Raw genomic sequence first — 24,341 nt, 5'->3', positions numbered from 1 at the left:
TTTGCTCAGTCAAGTTGACACATAAAACTAACCATCACAGGACCCAAAAAACATTTACTGAATGAATATATAAATGAATGAATATTAAAATTAGCTATTAGTTTCTAGTAGAAGCTAAAATCTGGCTTGTCAACCATTTCTGGTTAGCAAATAGTTTTGCTGATGATGTATTGACCAAGACAAAAAAACAACAACAACAGAACCCAAACATAGAAACAAACAAAACCCCAGGAGAGTAACATCAAGGAGTGGGCCTTTGTTCCTGGTTTCAACTGTGGACTGCAACTTACTTGCAGCTGCCTCCTTAGAAGAGTCATGCACTCTTCCAAAGGTAATTTGAATTGAAGTGTTTTTACATCCTTGTTTGGGATTAGGTTAAAAATAATTAACTTCGTTAAAAAATATGTATATATGGCATAATTTCTGGAGTGGCAAGTAGAGGTTACCAGAAGTTTTTTTTTTTTATGTAACTGGGAAAAAGCACCACACATGCAGCAGCTGTCTCTATGTGAAAATAGTTGCAACCACTACTGAATAAAGCCATGATGAAAATTCCTCTTTCTTAGGCCCAAGGAGAGGCTTATAATTGCCGAATTATAAACATAAGTTCCTCTTTTGTACACACATTTTTTGCCAACATTTAAAAATCAATAGATTTCATATCCCATTCTGAGCTTGTATTTCTTATTGACAGTAGTGGATGAGAACAGAGTAGCAGAGGCCACCTTCAGAAAGGGGTATATAGTCTCAGATGGAATTTAAGTGTTTTTAGTGCTTATTTGGGAAAAAGGTAAATATAATTAACTTTAGACTTGAATAAACTGAAGGATACATTGTATAATTCCTGGCAGTGCCCACTAAAAAGATTTTTTTTTTTTTTGACATGAAATAAAATTTTATTATTTGGCTCTTACAAGACCTTTTTTTTACAATAGCTCAAAAATAGAGGGATGTGACAAGTTTTGTAATTTCAATCCATCCAAATTAGTGGATGGGGTCACCTACAGCCCAGTTCCTCTACATGTCTTTCCATGACACTGGAAAAATGGACGACAGAGAAACCTAACACCTCTGACCAGTTTCATTAATTCTATAAATGGGTATTGTAAGGCACCCCTGTTCACCATTTAGCCAGACTTTTTTCTACCCTTTTTAGGGCACAAAGCACCCTTGCCTGTGGGTAAGTAATTCTGTAAACTTCAATCCTTCTCTTTCTGATTTCTGCCTGACCCATCTGCCTGGCCCACGAAAGTGGGGGCATCACACAATCTAAAAAGATTTTTAAAATAAGAATATAGCGTACATAACTTCCAACACCAATAGTGTATATCTATCTATCTATCTATCTATCTATCTATCTATCTATCTATCTATCTATCTATCTATCTACCTACCTATCTATCTATCTATGATGAGAAAAAGGATACTTAAAAAAAAGACAAGACAGAGGATAAAAATAAGACAAGAGAAATAGAATGTACAAAACTGATTACTACCCTAGAGTGGAATAAATGCTATAATTAAATGACAAAGATTGTCTGATTGGATTTTAAGAATGTATTCATATCTATATACCACAGAAAGGTTGAAAGTGTAATAGTGGAAAACTATGTATCATGCAAATACCAACCAAAAGAAAGTTTGTACAGCTGTATCAAACAAAATAAATTTTAAGCAATACTAGAGATAAAGAAGGGCCCTACATAATAAGGTTCAATTCGCCAGGAAAATAAACTAAACATATACAAGTGTCTATGTACATAATCTCAAATTAACGTGAAAGTTGATAAAATTACAGCTATAAATACAGGTCCATCATCAGTCAGAGATTTTAAAACATTTCTCTAACACATAGATCAAGGAGTGCAGGTCTTCTGGTGATAAATTCAGAAAAAGTCTTTGCCTTTGTTTTTAAAAAGCATTTTTGCTGGGAATATAATTCTGGTTGACAGTTTTCTTTCAGTACTTGTAAGGAAACCTGATGTCATTCTTATCTTTCTCTGTATATAGTATGTCTTTACTTATCTGGCTGCTTAGAATTTTCTCTTTATCACTCTTTTTGAGCAATTTGATTATGTTGTCTTTGTGAGTTTCCTTCATGTATCTTGTACTGGAGTTTGTTGAGCTTCCTGGATCTGTGGGTTTATAGTTTTCAAATTTGGAAAACATTAGGTTTCTTAACATTGTTCCCACAGCTCGCTGGATAGTTTCTGTTGTCGTCTTCAAATTCACTGATCTTTTCTTCTATGTCTGATCTGCCATTAATTCCATCAGTATAAGTTTTATTCTAGATATTGTAGTTTTCATTTCTAAAGTTCAGTCTGGGTTTTTCTAATTATCTGCTTAACTTTTTGAAGATAGTTATATTAACTGTTTTAATGTCCTGTCCTAATTCTGGTATCTGTAGCAGTTCTGGTTAAGATTTTTTTGTTTTGTTTTATGGAATTTTGGTTTATATATAAACTTTAAATACAAAAGTAGTATACAGAGTTCTGGGTAAGCTTTTTGTGTGTTTTACTTTATTTTATTGGGGAATATTGGAAACAGTGTGTTTCTCCAGGGCCCATCAGCTCCAAGTTGTTGTCCTTCTATCTAGTTGTGGAGGGCGCAGCTCAGCTCCAAGTCCAGTTGCCATTTTCAATCTTAGTTGCAGGGGCGCAGCCCACCATCCCATATGGGAATCAAACTGGCAACTCTGTTCTTCAGAGCTCCCGCTCTAACCAACTGAGCCATCCAGCGGCCCAGTTCTGGGTAGGTTTTAACCAGCTATTTTCCTCAATGTGGTCATGTTTTTCTGTCTCTTTGATGCTTAGTAATCGTTGATTGGATGCCAGGCATTATGAATTTTACCTTTGTAGCTACTTGATATATTTGATTTCCTATATATCTTGAGTATTTTTCTGGGCTAAAGTACCTTTATAAGGAAATTACTCTTTAAGGTCTTGCTTTGATGATTTGTTAGTTGACTACAGAGCAATGCTCAATCTAGGGCTAGTTTTCCCCGTACTATTGAGGCAACACCTTCCTGAGTTCTCTATCCAATGCCCCATGAATTATAAGCTTTTTTCATTCTAGCAGTGCATGAATATGCACTGTTTCTGGACCTGTTTAAAGCACCAGGCAGTATTTCCCCCAATCCTTTCAGATCATTCTGTCCCTAGTCCCGGTTAGTTTCACACACAACATAGTGCTCTGTTGCCTATTGCAAATCTATCTGTGCAGCTCTCTCCTTTTTGTGGGTTGGTTGTATGAACTCTAAGTCCCTGGGTCTTTCTAAACTCTCAGCAACATGGTCTCAACTCAGGGAACTCCCAGTTTTTGCCTGTATCCATTTCCTGTACTACGGCTTAGAAGATCTCAAGGCACTAAGCTGAGGCAACCATCGGGCTGACGTCATTTCTTTTGTTTCATGGATTGTTTTTCCTTTCTGAAGTTATTTGCTAACCATAGGTCTGATAAGGGATTAATATGCAAAATATATAAATAACTCATATAATTCAATAGCAAAAAAACAAACAAAACCCCGAAACATTCCAATTAAAACATGGGACGAAGATCTGAAAAAACATTTTTCCAAAGAAGACACACAGATGGCCAACAGGTACATGAAAAGATGCTCAACATCACTAATCATGGAAATGCAAATCAAAACAACAATATGACCTCACACTTGTTAGAATGGCTATTATCAAACAGATAAGAAATAGGTGTTGGCGAGGATGTGGAAAAAAGGGAATCATTGTGTACTGCTGGTGGGAATATAAAGTGGTGAAACCACTATTGAAAACAGTATGGAGGTTCTTCAAAAAATTAAAAATTAAATTACCATACGACTCAGCAATTCCACCTCTGGATTTTTATCTGAGGAAAATGAAAACACTAAAATTCAAAAAGATATATAGACCCCCACGTTCATTGCAGTATTACTTACAATACACACAACGCATTGAAACAACCTAAGTGCCCACTGATGGATGAATAAAGAAAATGTCACACACACACACACACACACACACACACACAGATGTTATTCACTAATTAAACAGTGAAATATTGCCATTTGCAACAACATGGATAGATTTTGAGGGTATTATGCTAAGTGAAATAAGTCAGACAGAGAAAGAGAAATACCATATGACCTCACTTATATGTGGAATCTGAAACAAACAAAAACAACAAACAAAATTCCTGAACTCATAGATATAAAGAACAGATTGATGGTTGCCTGATGTAAGGGCTGGGGGATGGGTGAAAAGAGTGATGGGATCAAAGGTACAAATTTCCAGTTATTAAATGAGTAGGTCATAGGGATGTAATATACAGCATGGTGACAATAACTGATAATACTATATTGCATATTTGAAAATAGCTAGGAGAGTGGATCTTGAAAGTTCTCCTAAGAAAAAAACTTGTAACTATGTAGTGTTAGAAGCTAGACTCATTATGGTGATCATTTTGCAACATATACAAATATCAAATCATTACACTGTACATCTGAAACTAATATAATATTAATTATTCCTCAATTGAAAAAAAAGAGGTTGCACTGGGTGAGGAATGCAGTGAATTTTTCTGTTCTTTTTTATGGAAAAGTCAAATGACCCCAGATGTACCTGGGGCATTTTCTGGAAACCAAAATCCAAGGTAACTTCGGTGACCAGCAGTTATTCATGCTATTAAAATCTGCAGCTACAGCTTCATTTATAGCTTGATCCAAAAATCTTCATAATGATGACATCCTAAATAATAAAAAAAAATCTAAATTATGCTTGGTATATTCTTTTAAATAATGAAGGTGATTTAATACTTTTAACAAGCAATTAAAAGTTACCTTTAGTTAACTGTAAAAGTAATTTTCACCCAGGATACCTCAGCCCTCCATGTTGTTACAGTTGTCGCAGATGTGTTTAATTCCTTACAAGATGAGCTGAGAGACGTATCTTTCTATTTATAGCGTTTAAGTTGAAAATTAAACATTGACTTTTAAAAATCGATTTGACTATTCATTTTGTCTACATGGATCTGCATATGTGCCTCATTTAAAAGAAAAAAACTTAAAAAATAATTGTTTTTCTCTTCTAAGGTTTAGAAATAGGTAAATTAAGTGTTTCATTTTTTGCTGAAAAAAACAAGTCTTACTGTTATAATAATCTAGTAAAAAATGAAACACTTGCAATACTTTTTTAGTGCCTATATACACATACACAAAAGACCTATTTCATTGAAGATGGTAGTAATTGGTCTAGGAGTAACATTTTTGATGGAACAAAATGACTGAGTCAACCATGAAGTCAAAAAATGACATTTACAGAAGCCTACAAAAAATGTAATGATGTTAAAACTTCTATCATCATTGATACTTCTAGCATCATATTACATGCTCTTTCCTATTAATAAAATGATTAGCTAAACCCTCCTCTGGAGGTTAAATTCCTCACTTCCTGTTAATAAATAAGATCATTACATCCTTTTCTTAGGTTAAGAAGTCCTCATACCATATACATATAATCACTGTAGGAATAATAAACTGAACTATAATTGAACTATCAATGGGAGGGTTATTTGCAAAAAATTATTTATTTTAAAAAGCAACATTCAATATAAACGCTGGGAACTATAGGCATAGTAGAAAACAATAACATTAGCATCAGATTAAATTGAGTTCAAATCTTGGCTTTGTAATCTTAGGCAAATAATTGCCAGATATTTGATTTTCTCATCTTTTTACTTGTAGTCAAAACAACTCATATCTTCTCAGTTCCTTTAAAAAAGGCTTAGAATAGTTCTTGAAAATTTTATAAGGTGAAACAATTCCAATTTTCTCCCTAAAACACTGGAGAGATGCGAAGGGGAAGAAATAACACAAATAAATACAGCATTTAGATTTTCAATGTAAATTAAAAGTGCATCCTACAAAATCAATATAATGCTTCTTAATATTACTGAACTACACTTTTATTCCATCATAATTCTATTGCTAGGTAACAGGGATGTATAATATATTAAGACACCTTGGTGGTTACTTCTTAGGCAAACAGTCACCACAGTACATCATTGGCTTTCATAGTCCTATCAAGGAAGTCTAGGCACCGAAGCAGAAGTAGGCAAACTACAATGCCTGGGACAAATCCAGCCAACATTCTGTTTTTGTGATACAGTTTTACTGAAACACAAATAGGCTATTATTCACATATTATCTATAGCTGCTTTCATGCTACAAGACCTGAATAACTGTGACCACATGGCCCACAATTATTTAGTATTTGGCCCCACAACAGATTATTTTAAAGCATTGCTACTCAAATGTTTGGTTTGCATACCTTTGTTTGTTCCTGATCAGAGATGAGATAATATCGTGTGAAAACATAAATCAAGTATGTTACCAAGTACAATGTTTATTTCAACTGCTTTTTTGTTTTCATTGCCAGACTTTCTCAATGAAGACTTATAGTCTGGTGCAGGTTTCTTTTATCATAGTGGATACATATAAACAGTTCATTGATCAGCTACTTCAAATATTACTACTCTAAAAGTATATAGGGGCAGGAGAAGAACCGAAAGCTCAAAAGGGATTATAGTGTCACTTATTTTAGCACAGTGCTCTAGGGTTTTGTAGCACAGACTTGGCAACTAATTGAGATTCAGAAAGCGGTCCTTACATATTATTTTCTATTCCCTCCTCTTCTAAGATTTAAATTACTCCTGACATCTTCTCTGTTATAGATTTATGTTTCAACAAGGTGAAGGGTGACAGCTTAGCAGGTCCCTCTCTCCCTATCTTTAATTGGGAGCAGGAAAGATGAAAATATTTGCACCCCTGTCCCCCAAATATTCAATAAAATAAGTCGATAGTATATTTTGCCCATTTAGCCTCTTTAATTTACAGCAGATAGAAAACTATAGTATCAAATTATATTTCTCTTGAAGTGAAAGAATTTATAAAGCAAATCTATTCTCTGTAAATATTAGCAGTATTTTCCCCTGTATTTTAAGTAGTAATTTAAAATAAATCATGCATCAATTAAAGAATACAGAATGAAATCCTACCACTAACTTTTAACATGAAATTTCCTTGAAAAAGTATAGTTTCTAAAGGCGCCAAAGGTAACCTGACTCAAGCAGTTTCCTGAAAAAGAAAATTATCCAGGGACAGATTTTTATTGCAAATATTTACTCAAAAACTACTATATACAGCAGAATTTTAATAGCCATTTAAAACATTTAACATTCAGTGAAACAAAATTTAAGAATTCAAAGCACATTTTAAGAAGTAAAAATGTAGCATTTTAAATAAAAGTTTATTAGTACTTCAAAGCAAATTACTGCAATTCATATTATTCATTTCTAGATCTATTATTTTCTAAGTGATAAAAAACTGAAAAAAATCAATTTAGCAGCCGTCTTATGGATAAATTAGACTAAATATCCCAAACCAAATTTTTACATCACTGCTTTAGGTCCCATCTGAAGTTTCTATTTTACAATTAAAGAAAAAGTCACTTAAACATGGCTGAATTCATGCCAGAACATGTTTTCAGTTTACTGCTTTACAGTATCTACATTATGCCATACTTTGGTTCGGTTTCCAGACCATTTTTATGGGTCTATTTCTAAAGATCATTAAAACAATATTAAAAGCATAATTGCTACAGCAGTTTCAACAATGGGTTTCTGCTTTATACAACTAGTACATCAAGGAATTTCTGCACAGTTTACACACTGACAAAAAGCACAAATATAAATTTATATTTTAATTTCACTTTCACTGAAAGTTTAATTAAGGTAAGCTTACAGCCTGGCAGGCTAACACTTTTATGGAGGTACACGGATTCAAATATTCTGTTTACATGCTCTGACAGTCTGGAATGTTATATTAAATCCAAAATTAAGTTTATGTTCATCCAAATTCCCATTAAATTCATTAATTTAGCACTCTAAGCACGCTCCATTTACCAGCATCATACTCAAAGTAAAGCCGTCATTAACAATGCCAATTAGACATTGTTTGAAATCAATTATTCCCAAATGGTATGTGGTTTCCAAATCTCTTCCTTTAAGTTAACTGAGAAAGATAAACAGATAATAAGTATTTTTAGCTGAGGACTGATGAAGTTTCAATGCTTTATAAATATAACAAATATTCTAATAATCAATTCATATTGGCAACCAAATTCCATTTTCTTGAGAACTGTTAACTGAAGGCTTCCCCATTGTAAACTTAAGTTTCATTAAAATCCTATTCATGTTTTAAAACCTCTTGATGATCCTAATCATGCTATTATTGGTGAATTGATTTCTTTAATAACCTTGGTTGAACAGACAGGTAAAGTGTATGAATGACCTCCCTCACATTTTTCTATTTCCGAACTCTCCAACAGAACCACTGAGCTCACCTGATAGCACTGTTCCAAATGCTCTTACCATTGGTACACTAACACTTAGAATGACTTAACTAACTTCAACTTCTTTCTTTTTCATCTGCCAGGTCTACTGTTGTCTCTGTTGTGCTAGGGCTACATTCTCCAGAAACGTCATCTGTTGGATCAGACACGACTTCATCAGTCTTGGATGAAGGGTCATCACTACCTTTCTGAAGAATCTCCGTGGCTTCATACTCAAGTACCTCTGATGGAGTCAAAGGTTCCAGATGAACACTGCCTTGCTCACTAACATCAGAACTAACAGATTCAGGTTCAGCTCTTTTTCTCAAAAACTGATCAATGCTAACATCACCAGATGTTAACCGCAAATCCTTAATATTCTTCGAAGAAAGCCTAGCTTCACTGGAGTTGTGATCTTTAATCTGATCACACGAAATGATGTTTTCAGAATTTTGGCATATCTTCAACTCTGTTTCCTGACAAATGTGCTCTATTTGTTTTTCCTTTTCTACTTTATCTTCACCAGTATTTGAATCATAACTGAAGATATTCTTTGAGCCACTTTCCTTGTCTTCAAGATAGGTATCATTTTCCTTATCTGAAACTATTGTGCTTTCTTCACTTTTTGTTGCTGATAAGCCTTCAGATGAATTTGCATCACATCCATTTGTTTCTTCCTCTGAAGAAGCTTTATCTTGTTTACTGAAAAAATAAAGCCACTTATTATCTATTCCTTCGTAATACAATATTTTTGAACATTATTATCAAAATAAAGAAATGCTCTAAATTTTTTTTAAAGTCAAGGCACACTTGCCCATCAAAATGGAAAAATATCCAGGTCCACAGACCTTGCCGTGATGTTACAATTTAGGAGGCAGCCATTTTCCTCGGCAAGAAAGTGAAAAACTCCAGTGTCAAATATCAAAAGTAGACCTGGGGAGTCTATCAACTGATTTCAGTCCTGGCTATCATTTTCATCTGTTCACATCCTTCCCTGTTTTTAGTTAAAACTTAAGCATTCTTAGTAATTTCTGTGAGTACTTTAAATAAAGAATGAATATATGAAAAAACTATTTTTCTTTTATGATTTATATATTCTCTTATGGTTAGAGTGTCTTTCCCTATGCAAAATCAGATAAGCATTCACAAACATTTCCCCAATTTTGAATAGCCTAATTTAAAAAAATATAAAAACATGCCTCAAAAATATATGTAAATATACAACATGCATACACAGATGTAGATGTGTATGTTTGCATACACATGTTGATGAGTGTCTGTGTGTTTACTTTTACCCTGGTGTGTTAACAAACTATTTCGTGAATAATGGAACATTAGAAACAAGATTTCTAAGAGGACCTCCAGCCCCTTATTCTACTTGTAACAATGCTTATTTTACCAAAAATAAATTTAATGATTACATATATTGTATTTCTTACGTTAATCCACCTGTAATTTAGACTTTTCCTTAATGAATTGCCCAAATATCAAAGCAACGTTATCAAATAGTTATTATTTACTAAATTATATTTATAAGGCTGTTTCTCTGCTATGTATTTTGTTCTGATTTGTCTTTAGACTATCTTGGGTCAATACCATACAGTCTTAATTACAGATTAACAATGTACTTTATTATCTAATAGAGGAAATCACCTATTGTATACTACTATACTACTCTTCTCCCCAAATTAAATCATTTAAAAATGTAAAAGGTATTTGTACAAGGATGCTCATTAAAACAATATTTAAATAGTGCATATAGAAACAACCTATTATCTAACAACAGAAAAAGAATTAAATAAATTACGGTATTAATAAGTAGAAAAATATGAACCTTAAACTTTGTCAATTTCCAAACCAAATCCCATTAGAATTTTCAACTAAATGTTCATTAACCCATAAATTAATTTTGAAAATGGCCTATCATGCACATTATTAATATATTATTTTCTACCTCAGTAAATTTTTGTTTTTCATTTAGATCTTGTACATTTCTCATTTTTATTGTTATTGTGAATTAACTCTTTTGTCCATTATATTTTGAAATCACATGTTATTGGTATATAGAAAAGATTCTAAGCTCATTTTCTTGGATCTTACAGGTCAATTATATCATCTGCAAAAAATATATGTTCCTCATTTAAAACTGTATAATTGTTATTTTTGTTCAGCTCTTATAGGCCTAACTACAATTTACAGAAAATGTTAAATAATACAGAAGTGACTAGTATGCTTTTTCTAATTCCTTAATTTTAGTTAACCCCCTCATCCAAGATTCTAGAAAAACTGCTAGGTGAAGAAAGGGCTAGATAATTTTTCTAGTTAAGTCCAAGTAATACCTTCATAAGGCCTTATTCCATAATTTGCCTTTTACGGGCAACAGATTAATTAATCTCATCAGATTAACAAGCAACCTACAGTAATTTCCACAGTATAAAGATAGAAATGGGGAAATCACTTAATTTAAAAGACAAAATAAAATTATCTTTAGCTGCAAAAAAGTTCTAATTAAAATGCTGGATTCTCTCTTATGATAAAAGATTGTGAAATATCTTGTGTTTTTTAGTGTTCTACCTAAGCATTAAACTTTACCAATCCCTGAATTTTGACACTTTTAAGTTGAGATGCCACCACAGAAGTAGCTTTATAGGTTTCAGGAAAAAAAAATTTTTTTTAAATTACCTATTTGCAATAATTGTCCCCATGTTGTAACTTGTAGCATCTTGTAACTGCTTGCATTTAATAGGGGCAATGAAATCTGTTAACATTTTACTTACTAGTAAGTACTTTTAAAAATTTTAACTTATAAAATGTACTCTACATGTATAAAGGTATTTCAAACTCAGGATCTGTAGTATAGTCTTGTTGCATTAAAATTTTTTAATTTTATTTTAATTAAAAGCCATTAATAAAAGCAACACCATGTACAAAAATACAGGGCTTTACCGATTAACTAAAATAACGCAACTCAAGTGTCATTTCATATACTTGGATTTCAACAGATTCAGTTTTTCTTACATTTACCTTGCAGAATTTGATGTTTTTGTTTCTCCTTCAGCCATATTAGGTCTTGCAATTTCCTGAAATGATTAATAATATTTTTCTTTTATATTCATGGATAAGCTTAAAGTAAACACTTTTATTATATTTAACTTTCTGGATAAAAGGAATTTAAGTGTGTAATCTTACATACTAAAGAACTGGAAAAACAATTTCTTAATTAAAGTATGTACTAGAATAATTCTCATAATCAAAGTATTTAAAAAATTCTTTTTAAAGAAACTTATAAAAGTTCTTCATACCAAAAGTTTCTGAATCAAGGTCATGAAACAGTTATATAGTTATAACAATACCTGCTTTCCTTAGACTCAGTTTCAAATATGGGCCATAATTACAATTACAATTGACCCTTGAACAACACAGGTTTGAACTGTACGGGTCTGCTTATATGTGGATTTTTTCCAATAAATATACAGTTGGCCCCCTGTATCCCCGGGTATCGTACCTGCGGTTTCAACTGAATTATGATTAAAAACAATTTTTTCAATCTATAGTTGGGAATTCACAGATGAGAAAGCCAATTGTATGTATTGTTCTGGGCCATTTTATGTAAGGGATTTGGGCATCCAAGGTATCCATGGGGTTGAGAGAGGGGTCCTGGAACCAATCCCCTGCAGATACCTAGGGACAACTGTACTGTGGTTAAGCTTTTGGGAAGCCAACAATTACATGTGAATTTTTAACTATGTGGGGGTTAGCCCCCTTAAGCCCCATGTTGTTCAAGGGTCAACTGTACTTGAATGGAAAACTTGTAAAACACAACTTAAATTTGATCAAGTTGCATTCAAAGTATTTTACAGAAACATATTAAGTACAGGCACTTAGATAAAACATTTCTGAAATTATTTCATATTTGTTGTCATGGTAACCCCTCCACTGTCAAACTAAATAATATTAAATGATAGACAAATTAAATATTTTGTTTATTTCAAATCTTTGATGGGGAGCAAAGAAAACAATAAAACCTCAGTAAGCCAGAGGCCTAAGAGCTTGTAACAATTGCCAATTATTGAGTACACATGATACATGTAGTATGTTAAGAACTTCACATTCACTATCTCATTTAATTCTGGTATTAGATATTATAAACTCCATTTTTACAAATGAGAAATAAAACTGCATGGTTAAGTAGATAACCCAAAGCAATACCACAGTAAGAAGTGAAAACTTCATTCATTATAGTGATTGACTCAAGCCTATGAAATTGATAATGGTGTATCAATCACATACATTTATTTCCTCTCTCCCAAAACCCTGCTAAAATGAGGGTTTAGCAAAGAAAACAAACATTTGCATTCATAAAGACCAAGAAAACACCAAAGCAGACTAACTGTCAAAGAGATTACAACAAATTTTTAGATGGAAAGTGGCTGGAGGAGTGAAAATTGACTTCACAGTGTGGGAGAAGTTACAACGAAACATCTGAATGGGGAATGCAAGAGAATCAATTTGCCCAGGGAATCAAAGAGATCTGGTATTTGGAGGAATTCAGTCATAAAAGGTAAAAATGAAACACAAGGACTGGGGAGATATCTAAGTGCTCTTTCTACAACTCACACAACAGGTATCTTATTCTTCACCCCACCACAGAGGCTAAAGGTTAACTCAGAACTGGACACAATTTGAACTTGTGAACACCAGGAACAGCAAAGGGCATGCGTGAGATACTCGGAGAAAACAAAAAAAATTAGTAAAAGTCCATATATGGGGTAAAGGGGCCCATAGTCCCTCTTCCTGCCTGGCTCCCAGAAAGCCAGCAGTCAGAGGAATCACTTTTCATTACACCACCCTCAATTGGAATCTACCGTGTTTCCCCGAAAATAAGACCTAGCCGGACAATCAGCTCTAATGTGTCTTTTGGAGCAAAAATTAATATAAGACCCAGTCCTATTTTACTATAAGACTGGATCTTATATAACATAAGAACCGGTCTTATTTTACTATAATATAAGACAGGGTGTAATGTAATGTAGTTAATATAAAGACTGGGTCTTATATTAATTCTTGCTCCAAAAGATGCATTAGAGCTGATTGTCCGGCTAGGTCTTATTTTCAGAGAAACATGGTAGATTTCCTCTTTGGAGAAAATTACCAGCCTCAAAGAAAAGATTTCCAATGACTCTGACAGTGTCCTCTCCACTAAAGAATCAGTCAGGTGAGCACCTGATTTTCCTATGTTGACATCTAAACAGCTCCTGTGTAGTCTGTGCAGGTTGTACAGTGCACTAATCTATTTCTTTACTTAACCATATGTCTGATAGTTCTATCCATTATCATTAGTTAGGCACTGAAGTCTGCAACTATTATTGTAGATCATTATATTTTCCCCTTCAATTCTGCAAGTTTTTGCTTCATATATGTTAGTGGTGTGTCATTTAGTGTTTATAATTGTATCTTTTTGTTGTGCTGAACCTTTTATTGATATATAATGTTTTTTCTCTCTTGTAAACTTTTTTTGATTTAATGTCTTGGTTTGATATTAGTAAAGCCAACCCTGCTCTTTTGGTTACTATTTGCAAAGAATATCTTTTTCATTCCTTCACTTTTAACTTTTGTCTTTGGATCTCAAATGAGTCTCCTGTAGTCAGCATGTAGTTCGATCATGTGTTTTTTACCCATTCTCCAGTCCTTCAATTGGAGAGTTTAATCCATTACACTTAAATTAATGATTGACAAGAAGGGACTTAATTCTGTCATTGTACTATTTGTTTTCTATATGCCTTACAGATATTTTGGCCCTAATTTCCCGGATTACTGATTTCTTTTGTATTTAGCTGATTATTTTTATAGTAAAATGTTTAAGTTCCTTCCTCATTTCCCCTTCTGTACATTCTATAGCTATTTTCTATATGGATACCGTGGGGATTACATTTAACATCCTTAAAGTTGTAACACTCTAATTTGAACTTCAATAACTTACATAGTTTAATTTCAATAACTTACAAAAACTATGCTCCTTTGCAGCTCCATCCCCACCCCTTTCAATTGCTGATGTCACAAAATGACAGCTTCATATACTGTGTGTCTCAAAACACAGACAAATAATTCTTTTAAATTTCTCCTAAATTATGGAGAAAACAACATCTGGAGCTACAAACTAGTTACAGTAAAACTAGCTTTTACACTAATAATATTTTTCTTTAAATGTATTTGAATCTTAACTCATGTAGAAAATAAAAGTATAGTTACAAACCACTACTACAATAATACTAGCTTTTATAATTGCCTATGTACTTACCTTTGAGATGTTTATTTCTCCCTACAGTTTTGAGTTACCATGCAATGTTCTTTCATTTCAACTTGCAATTTCTCCCTTGAGCATTTCCTGCAGGGCAGGTCTAGTGATCACAAACTGCCTCAGATTTTATGTGAGACTGTCTTAATTTCTCACTTTTGAAGTACAGCCTTGCCAGATTTAGGAATTTTTTTTAATTGTAATTTTTATAAAAATTTATTCGAGGCAAACAGAAGATATGCCTAAGAAGTAAGATCTCAACAGACTGAGATCTAGGATTCTTGATTAAATTTTTTTATCAATCTGAATATATTGGCCCATTGCCTTCTGACCTCCAAAGTTTCTGATGAGAAATCTGCCGACAGTCTTATTTAGGATCCGTTGTATGTGATGATTCACTTCTCTCTTGCAGTTTTCAAGTTTCTTTTTTTTTTTTTTGAAGTTTGATTATGTGCCTCAGTGTCAGTCTCTTTGAGGTCATCTTACCAAAGTTCATTGTGCTTCTTTGATATTTAGATTCTTTCATCAAATTTGGGAAATTTTCAGTCATTTCTTTAAATATCCTCTCTGCTCATTTCTCTCTCTAGGACTTCCACAATTCCTCTGCTCAGTGGAATCCCACGACTCCCTTAGGCTCTGTTCATATTTCTCCAATCTGTATTCTTTCTATTCCTCAAACTCAGTAATTTCCACTATTCTATCTTCAAATTCATGAATTCTTTCTTCTGACTGCTCAAATTTGCCTTTGACTCCTTCTAGTGACGTTTTCATTTTCAGTTATTGTATTTTTCAGCTCCAGAATTTTGTCTGTTTCTTTTTAGGTTTTTCTCTTTATTGAGATTTATATTTTGCTCACATATTGTTTTCTTGACTTTCCCCACATATTCCTTCAGTTCCTTGGGCACTTTTAAGACAGTTGTTTCAATGCCTTTGTCTAGTATATCTACCAGTAGGTTTTCTTCAGGAAATTTTTGTTGATTTTTTTTTTCCTTTGAATGGACCATACTTGTCTGTTTGTTTGTATGCCTTGTGATTTTTTTTATTGAACACTGGACATTTGAATCTAATAATGTGGTAACTCTAGGAATCCAATTCTCCTTCCCCAGCATTTGCTGTTCATGTATATATGTATGTATGTATGTATGTATATATGTATGTATGTATGTATGTATATATGTATGTATTTCTATTATAAGCTGTCTCTATCCATAGGATCAGGCTGAGCTATAAATTTAAGGTCTTCACAGGTTTTTTTCTGAGCCTTTTGCTCGGTATATGCAATCACTTTCTAATTTTACCCATATATTAAATTGTTGTGAATGTCCTAATCTTTAATGTCTGGCTCCTGAAAGGGGAAAAAGCAAACAATAACGGGGAGGGGGAGCACCGTCCTTTTAAATCCCCTGGAAGTCACTCCCGCTGGAGGGGGAGGGGCTCATAAGAGTGGGGGAGGGGAGGTGCAACAATGGCTACCTCTTTGTCTGCAACTCTGTGATAAGAAGCAATACTCAGTGATAATAGCACAAGTCCCCAATATTTGGAGGACAAGATCCTTTTTGCCCATCTTAGCTCCCAAAAACAGTGGGCAATGGGTAGCTGCTACTGTGCTAAGTGCTTAAATTGACCAAAATTAATTTCAATTTACTGTCTACATCTTTCCCTGAAAGTTGCAGGCCTTCAGCAGACTCTATAGCATTCCAAAATAGTTACATCAGACAGATTCTGCTGCTGAAATTGTTGTCTAGGTGAGGAAACAGATTCCTGGTGCTTCCTATTCTGCCATTTTCCCAGGGTCCTAGGGAAAGGTACTACCCAGAAGTAGTTGAAAAACTGAAAAGTGTACTGAATTCACAACAGTAGTTTAAGTTTAAACATTTTATTTCTACCAAAACCAGAATTTATTATCATTTTACTTTCCTGGCTTTAGAGGCACCAAACACACCAATATTTTCAAAATTTAATTCTCTTTTTATCTTGTTTTCGATTATAAATAATTTTAAATTAACTTTAGCTTACTGAAACTTCTTTTGCAGGATACTACTGTGGCTGGTATTTTAAAATTGTGAATATCACTATGTCAATCAGTTTTAGAAGACCCAAATATAATGCTTATTTTATATTACAAGTTATTGATACTGTATGCATATGTAATTAAATTTTTAACAATTTCAATTCTTCCAATCAATGAGCATAGAATATCTTTCCATTTATGTCATCTTCAATTTCTTTCATTAATGCCTTATAGTTTTTAGTGTACAGATCTTTCACCTCCTTGATTAAATTTATTCCTAGGTATTTTATTCTTTTTGATGCAATTGTAAAAGAGATGTTTTTCTTCATTTCTCTTCCTATTAGTTCATTATTAGTGTGTAGAAATGCAAGATTTTTGTACATGGATTTTTATTTTAAAAATACTTCAATTTTTAAGAAACATGATGATGAAATATGGAATTTTGTGACCACAAATTCTATTCAAATTTTTCCAATCTTTGAAACTACTTTTTAAGTTGCAAATATCTGACTGTTGTATTACTTCAAAGTATGCATGGGAAGCAAAATAAAAACAAGGATCCTTTGGAATAAATGAGCTAGTCACAATAAATCAATTCACCATTAGACCATTTTTTAGGACCCATTTTTGAAAATCTTTGCCCATTATGTGAAACAGACATTCTAAAATCTACTCCTTGTCCTTAGAAGGCCCCATGCTCCTTTAAAATCATTTTTATTTTACCAGAAATAGGTGGCCATGATTTAAAAAAAATTAAAATTTATTTCAAATGGCATCTTATTTTCTTGCTTATGCTTATGTTCAGCTTCTGAAGTTTCTAATTTCATTTTCTTTATTTTTTCTCACAATTAGAAGAAAATTCTTTATTTAACTCTGAATTTTATGGTAATTCTATTCTAATAGTGTCAGCTGGAGACTTCATCATTTTAAGTAGCTGGAATATTGTGTTTTTCTAGCCAAATTTGATACTGCCCATATAATTTGATCAATTTCTGCATGCAGTTTTCTTCTTCTGAAAAATGCATCACTTGGCTCTTAGGTATCATATTTGTTTTTAAGAACTTTTATTATAAATTTTAAATATATTTATTTTTAATTACTACATTTAAACATCAGGAACATTTAATTAATTTATCTGAGTTAACATAATTTATATAAATTATAATATTTAACAATCAAATAGATGTACATAAACATTTGAATGTAAAAATACAAAAATCAATAATTACGAATAATAGAAAATTACATACCAGATTTCCAGACAATTTCAGTAAAATAGTGAAAAAAAAATGTTTTTAATATAAAGAAATGAAAAACAGTAAACTATAACTGTTTTACGTGAAGAAAGTATACAATTTCCTGGTAAAAATACTTTTTTCAGAAAATTTTGACATCTGATCAAATTTCATTTGTGAAAGGTCAACTATATTAATAAACAAAGTGGTATTACCATAGTGCTCTTAAAATATTATAAAAATTACACAAGCATGTATATATTAATATAATTAAATAAAACTTCCCATTTTACTTAGCAGTACTATGAATTACAGATACAAACAGCAAAACAACTTGTCAACTTCCCTCATGACTGAACAAGGACCAACAGAAGAAATGGCAAGTGAGAGATTTACCCTGTTGTACCTGCAACCACCATGTGCATGACTCTTACGGCAATTCAAGTACAGGGTTGGATCCTGTCTTTAATTTAAGATTTTGATAGTGCATTCATCATGGATTATTCTGCATTAATTTTGGTTGTTTAAAATATTGAAAAAAAATATTTACCCGATTATTGAATTTTTGGAGCCCCCTTAAATTTTGCACCAGAGGTGTGGGCTTCACTTGATTCACTCTAATTCCTTCCCTGGCTGGAATGCTGGTAGTGGCAGACAAAGGAAAATAGGGATGGTGCTCTAGAGAAGTAAATTCTTAACTATAAGTCAGTCAAAGCATCAAAAAAGTGATAAATCAAGAACATACAATATGGTTATATTATTTAGAAATACAGAAATAATTATTAGATCAAACTGCTAAAAGAGTTGAAAATGGCTGTCTCTAAAGAGTTTGATGGCAAAGGGCAGGGCAGATGAGCCACTATTTTGATGATAAACATTCTAGCACAAGTTTTTAACTTTTAATTTGATTACAAAAAAAGTAATTTTACCAATTTTGAAACTCTCAAGTATCTGAAAAAGTTACAAAGCAAATGCAAAAAAACATAAGTCTTAGAAATACCTCATGGAGAATCAATCTCATATAGTCTTACAGAAATAGAGACTAGAGCTAATTTGCCATTTCATTAATGAAATAATAGGAAACCTCTATTCTGTATATTTCTGTGTATGCTTGAATTGAGAGACAAATTTTAAGAAAAGTGGAGAAAAACATTATAAAGTCACCCTGCAGGGACTCCTGTGTGTACCTACTATACCTGATATACTTGGAATATGGTAATTATCTTTATTAGATTACAATTCTTTTATGTCTAATTGTCCTACTAGATTCTGACCACCCTGAAGGTAGGGAAATGATGTTATTCATCTTGGTTTCTCACTGCAAAGATTCCTGGAACATACTATCAAGTGTTCCCTAACAGCTAAGGAAGGAAGCAAGGAAAGAAAATAAATCTGTATATACCTTCTCTCTCGCCTCCTGCTTAGTTATAATGAAACTGCCTAACCATTAGACTGTAGTTGAAGGGTCATGATATATAGATTTAGGAAACAAAAGAAGTGCGATGTTGCAGTATATAGAATGTACATAATAGCAGAAAAGAGGCTATTTTAGAAGCTACTGTATCACATGAATACAACCCAGTATATGAAAGAAATTAATTTTCAAAGAGGAAATAGAAAACTATACAATGAAAAAGTGAAAAGAGTAAAATATTTACTGGGGCATGACAACACTAATTCTATTACAATGCATCTGATAAACGTCTTGAAGAGTAACTCAAGCTATCTACCTTATACATGTATACTTAAATACCTGGATCTATTCAAGGGACTATCTACATCATATATATACTTGAAAGAAATACCTGACCAAGAATGTTCAATATGGTCTTCATTCAATATGACTTCCTTTAACTCTACCTACGGCCTGCTAAATTTTTCACAAGCTGTTTTTCTTTTAACAAAAAATAAACTTAAGAAATTTGGTTTATGTATGAAACGGTTGGTTACACTTGACACAGAAGAAAGCGAGCAATAAAAGGACAGTAAGAGTTCAATGATTTATTCTAGTCAAGTATGAATGCCTCAGGTAACAATCAATGGGTGATGTTATGAAATTATGGATTCATAAATTTTACTCATGTCCATGGCTTATTTAGAAAAAAAGAGAGGCAAACTCTGTCACGCCCAGGGAGATCTCAGGGATTGATTATGGCTGGAGGATGGAAGGAAAAAAAAATCCTATTTTCAAGCCCCAGGGACACTTAGACATCTTAAGAGGCTAAACCAAAACAACAGAGAGTATCACCCCACTCCTCACCACCCACCACCAGGCTAGCAAACATTAGATAATAAGCAATAGCATTTTGCTGGAAGAAACAAGAGCGTAGAGAGAGAGACAGGGTCTGAGGCTCAGTCTCACAGGGAAAGAGTCAAGTTGAGTGTGGAGTAAGGACATTAAGAAAAAAACTCCAGCAATGTAAGTCCCATGACAAACACAAAACCTAGAGGAATTGAACCTGGTGGTACATTGAGGGTAATAGTAGCCACAAGAAAATAAAAATCCAGGTTCAACTCACTACTATGTGGACCCACACCAATGACCTAATGTAAGAAAAGGAAAGCCCACTTTCAGATATTAATACTTTTATCTCAGTCCTACATACTATAATGTCTCGCTTTCAAACAAACACTATACAACACACACAAAAGCAAGGGGAAAAATGCACTATCAAGAGACAAAGCAACCAGCAGAACCAGACTTGGGTATGAACCCGCTGTTGGAACCAACAGACAGAAAACTTTAAATTACTTTGATTAATATCTTAAATACTTCGTTAAAAAAAGGAGGACAATGTGCATGACCAGAATGGGAATTTTAGCAGAGAGCCAGAAACTATAAGAATCAATGCAAATGCTAGAAAAACCAACCAACAAACCACAATGACAGAGATGAAAAATGCCTTTGATGGGCTCAACTGAAAAATAAATCAGTAAAACTGAAGATGGGTGACTAGGTCAATAGACAGAAATTATCCAAATTGAAACATACACACACAAAAGTGTGTGTGAAGTATGAAGTGGGGAGTGAAAACCAGAACAGGGCGTCTAAGAACAGGGACTAACATCAAATGACATAACACATGTACAATCAGAACCCCAGAAAAAGAAGATATAGAATATCTCAGAGAACACCAAACAAGATAAATACAAAAAAAAATATATAAATACACAAACAGATAAACATATAAATAAACAAATGACCTAACCAGATTTAGACATATCGTGTTCAAAATAATGAGGACTAAAGACAAGATAAAGGTAAAATCTTGAGGACAACCAAAGAAAAATGACACATTACACACATATATAGAAACAAAGATAAAAATTACAGTTAAGACATCTTGTCAGAAAATACGCAAGCCAAGAGATAATAAAATAACTTCTTTAAACTACCGAAAGAAAACCAGCAGTATATCAACCCAGAGTTCAATAATCACCAAAAATATCTTATAAAACTGTGAAAAGAAAATGTTTTAAATGAAAAAGAATCAAGGAAGAATTAATTATCAGTAGATCTGTAATAAGATATATCAAAGGAAGTTTTTTAGGCCAAAGGAATATGATACTAGACAGAAAAGGAGAGCTTCATAAAGAAATGAAGAATGTTGGAAATGGTAAAAATGAAGGTAAATGTAAAATTATTTTTTAAAGTTTTTAATTGCTCTTAAATTAACTGACTAAAGCAAAAACAGCAACAATGTATTGTCTTTATAACCTCTGTATGTAAAAGTAAAATATAGGACAACTACATGAAAAAGAATACAAAAACTATCAATATCAGGAATGAAAGAAAGAATTATCACTGTAGAACCCACATTTAAAAGAATAAAGAAATACTACAACTTTATACACACAAATTCAACATCTCAGATAAAATGGACCAATTCCTCAAAAACCACAAACTACCACAACTCACTCAAGAATAAACAGAAAACCAAAATATCCTGTATCTATTAAAGAAATTTATTTATAATTAAATATCTTTCAAACCAAAGAAAACTTTCTGTGGTATAATAAAAACAAGCCGGTTGGAAGAAGGCTGCTGCTTCTCCCTAGGTTTGTTTCAGTTATTCATTTTACAAGACAGAAATGCTATTCAAAAGATAAATACTGAACCTGCCTCACTTCATTAAACTCAGAAAGAAACAAGTAATGTTAAGGAATATTTTAAAACTTGAAATCAAGAAAGGAAGCACTTATGCAAAATTATTTTTAACTTTAGAAATTTCTCATTTATTAGACTGCCCAATAAGTAACATTTATATGGTAACTATGAGTGTTATATACTCAGTGCTGGTTTAAGACAGCTAAGACATAGTTACTATATATCCAAAATATTTCTATTTTAAATATTAGTCAAATCTTTTGACAGTCTAAATTCCCCAGAAAATTAAATCATCTGGAAAGAATAATTTTCCAATGTACCAAATGTTTGAGATTTTACTGATTTCAGGATTGTCAAGTCATAAACTCATTTTCATTAAACTAAATAATAGGCAAGTGAAATATATAATGTCTTTGTCAAAACAAAATCACCTTACAATTTTTCTGAGGGTTAGATATTTTTATGTCAAATGAAAACAAAAAACAAAATCTCAATTCTTCCTGATAAGATGCCAACAATTGTTACTGATGTACACACATTGAATTAAAATGTTTTAAAAATCACACCAACAATACTTTCTAAATGTGTAAAACGTTAAGGTATAAAAATAAAACAAAATTTACCTCAGACACAGGTTCTTGTTTCTCAGCGGGAGCTTCATTTTTTAATCTTGAAAACAAAATAAGTATTGAATATTTTATTTTATAATTAAAATGGAAAAATATGAAACAGTTCTTTTGCATGCTTAAAATAAATAAAATGTAAGTCTAAACTAATGTACATCTTATACTGTAAAAGTAAATGACCTCTATAAATATTTTAAGGGGAAAAAATGCAAGAAAATAAACAGCAGATTCAATAAATGTGTTAAATAAATGAATAGACATGTATTTCTTTCTTTAAAAACAAGAGCACTTAAGAACTGTTCTCTATGCTAAATACAATTTAAAACAGAAAATATTAACACGTTAGTAAAACAGTTTCAAAAAACAATTACATTTTAAAAAATAAAAGCAGGCCATATGGTTAATATATATAATATGCATCACTACTGACTACTATAGGACTTAAAAAGAGAGAAAAGATATTTTATCTATTGTGAAATTTAATATGATAATACCATTTCAATATATGCTACCATTAACTTAGTCTAGAGGTGATAAAATCACAGAAATAATTTTGGAGGATGTATTCTCTTAAAACTCTTTACAAGCATAGCTCAATTATTAACTATAAATTTTTTAAACATCTTCATTTCTAAAAATATACTAATTGTAACTTATACATTAAGAAATGCATATGACATCTATAAAATCTTTTTAATTTAATATAAAAGCTAGCTTCTCCGAAAGATTTTTGTTTTAAAAACTGTTGATGACTAAATACCATTTGCTAATATTATATATTAAACTCAATTTTAATCTACATAATTAGGGTGCCTACTAGATCTGAAATAACATGAATACAGTTAAGTGCTTCATAACTATATGAAGGTTTACTATCTATACTTAAGCATTAATACATTTAACATAAGCAACAACTATACTACCGTATTTTGCCGTGTATAATACACAATTTTTGCCCAAGTTTGTGAGGGAAAAATAAGTGTGTACATTATACATGGGTTTTATCAATTCCATATCAATATAAATGTTTTTAAGTCTTTCATTTATGAGTATGAGTTAAAAGTATAACTCTAGAAATCAATAACCATATCTGTATGCTAAATAATATCCTGGAATGCAATAATAGGTTTTTGTTTAACTTACAACAAACTTGCAATGACGAAGAGTTCTTGGCCTTCTGATGCGTAAAAATCATAAATTTGTTACAGGTACATCAATTTCTTGTACCTTGTATCTGTTCTTGTGTTTTGTAATTATTTGTTACATAAAATTTCTTGTACCATAATATGTTAAAAAATAAATGCTAAAAAAATTCCTTTATAATACAAAAAACAAGTACCTAAATATAAACAAATAAAAATTTGAATTAAAATACTAAAATGAAAGATTTTTTTCCCCTGAAAGTTTGGGCCTAAAACGTGGGTGCACATTATACACGGGAGCGCATTATATACTGCAAAATACGGTAACTTAAATTTCATGGACACACATGAAGACTGCTAATGCCTTACTAGGCACTAATAAAACTGTATAAAATCCTTATCTATATTTTAGTTATTCATGAAATTGCAAACAATTTAAAATAGGCATGTCCTTTTTTGTAGAAGCACTATATTGGTAATATATTACAAAAATTAGAAGTAATTTGTTAAACAAATTTAAATGAATAAAACTTGCACAAAAAA

At 32.1% G+C, this 24,341-nt stretch overlaps 1 protein-coding gene across 10 annotated transcripts in view; it reads right to left on the bottom strand.

Moving 5' to 3' along the window:
• Positions 1-6,139: 6,139 nt before the first annotated feature.
• The window catches only part of ZNF280D (zinc finger protein 280D), a 104,946-nt gene continuing 86,744 nt past the window's right edge, over positions 6,140-24,341 (bottom strand). For 5 of the 10 annotated variants that reach the window (XM_074327698.1, XM_074327700.1, XM_074327701.1 and 2 more), the window contains 3 exons: positions 22,654-22,699; positions 11,406-11,461; positions 6,140-9,083 (listed from right to left, as the gene is read on the bottom strand). In XM_074327698.1, the coding sequence (XP_074183799.1) occupies positions 8,459-9,083; positions 11,406-11,461; positions 22,654-22,699 (727 nt within the window). In that variant the 3' untranslated portion in view covers positions 6,140-8,458. Of the gene's footprint in view, positions 9,084-11,405; positions 11,462-18,178; positions 18,564-22,653; positions 22,700-24,341 lie in introns of those variants that run through there. The other 5 variants (XM_074327704.1, XM_074327699.1, XM_074327703.1 and 2 more) reach the window with 2 other exon arrangements.

Source organism: Rhinolophus sinicus, linkage group LG03, assembly GCF_036562045.2.
Source record: "Rhinolophus sinicus isolate RSC01 linkage group LG03, ASM3656204v1, whole genome shotgun sequence".
Taxonomy (NCBI): domain Eukaryota; kingdom Metazoa; phylum Chordata; class Mammalia; order Chiroptera; family Rhinolophidae; genus Rhinolophus; species Rhinolophus sinicus.
Note: the sequence above shows the minus strand (reverse complement) of the source record. Positions and strands in the feature narration are given on the sequence as shown.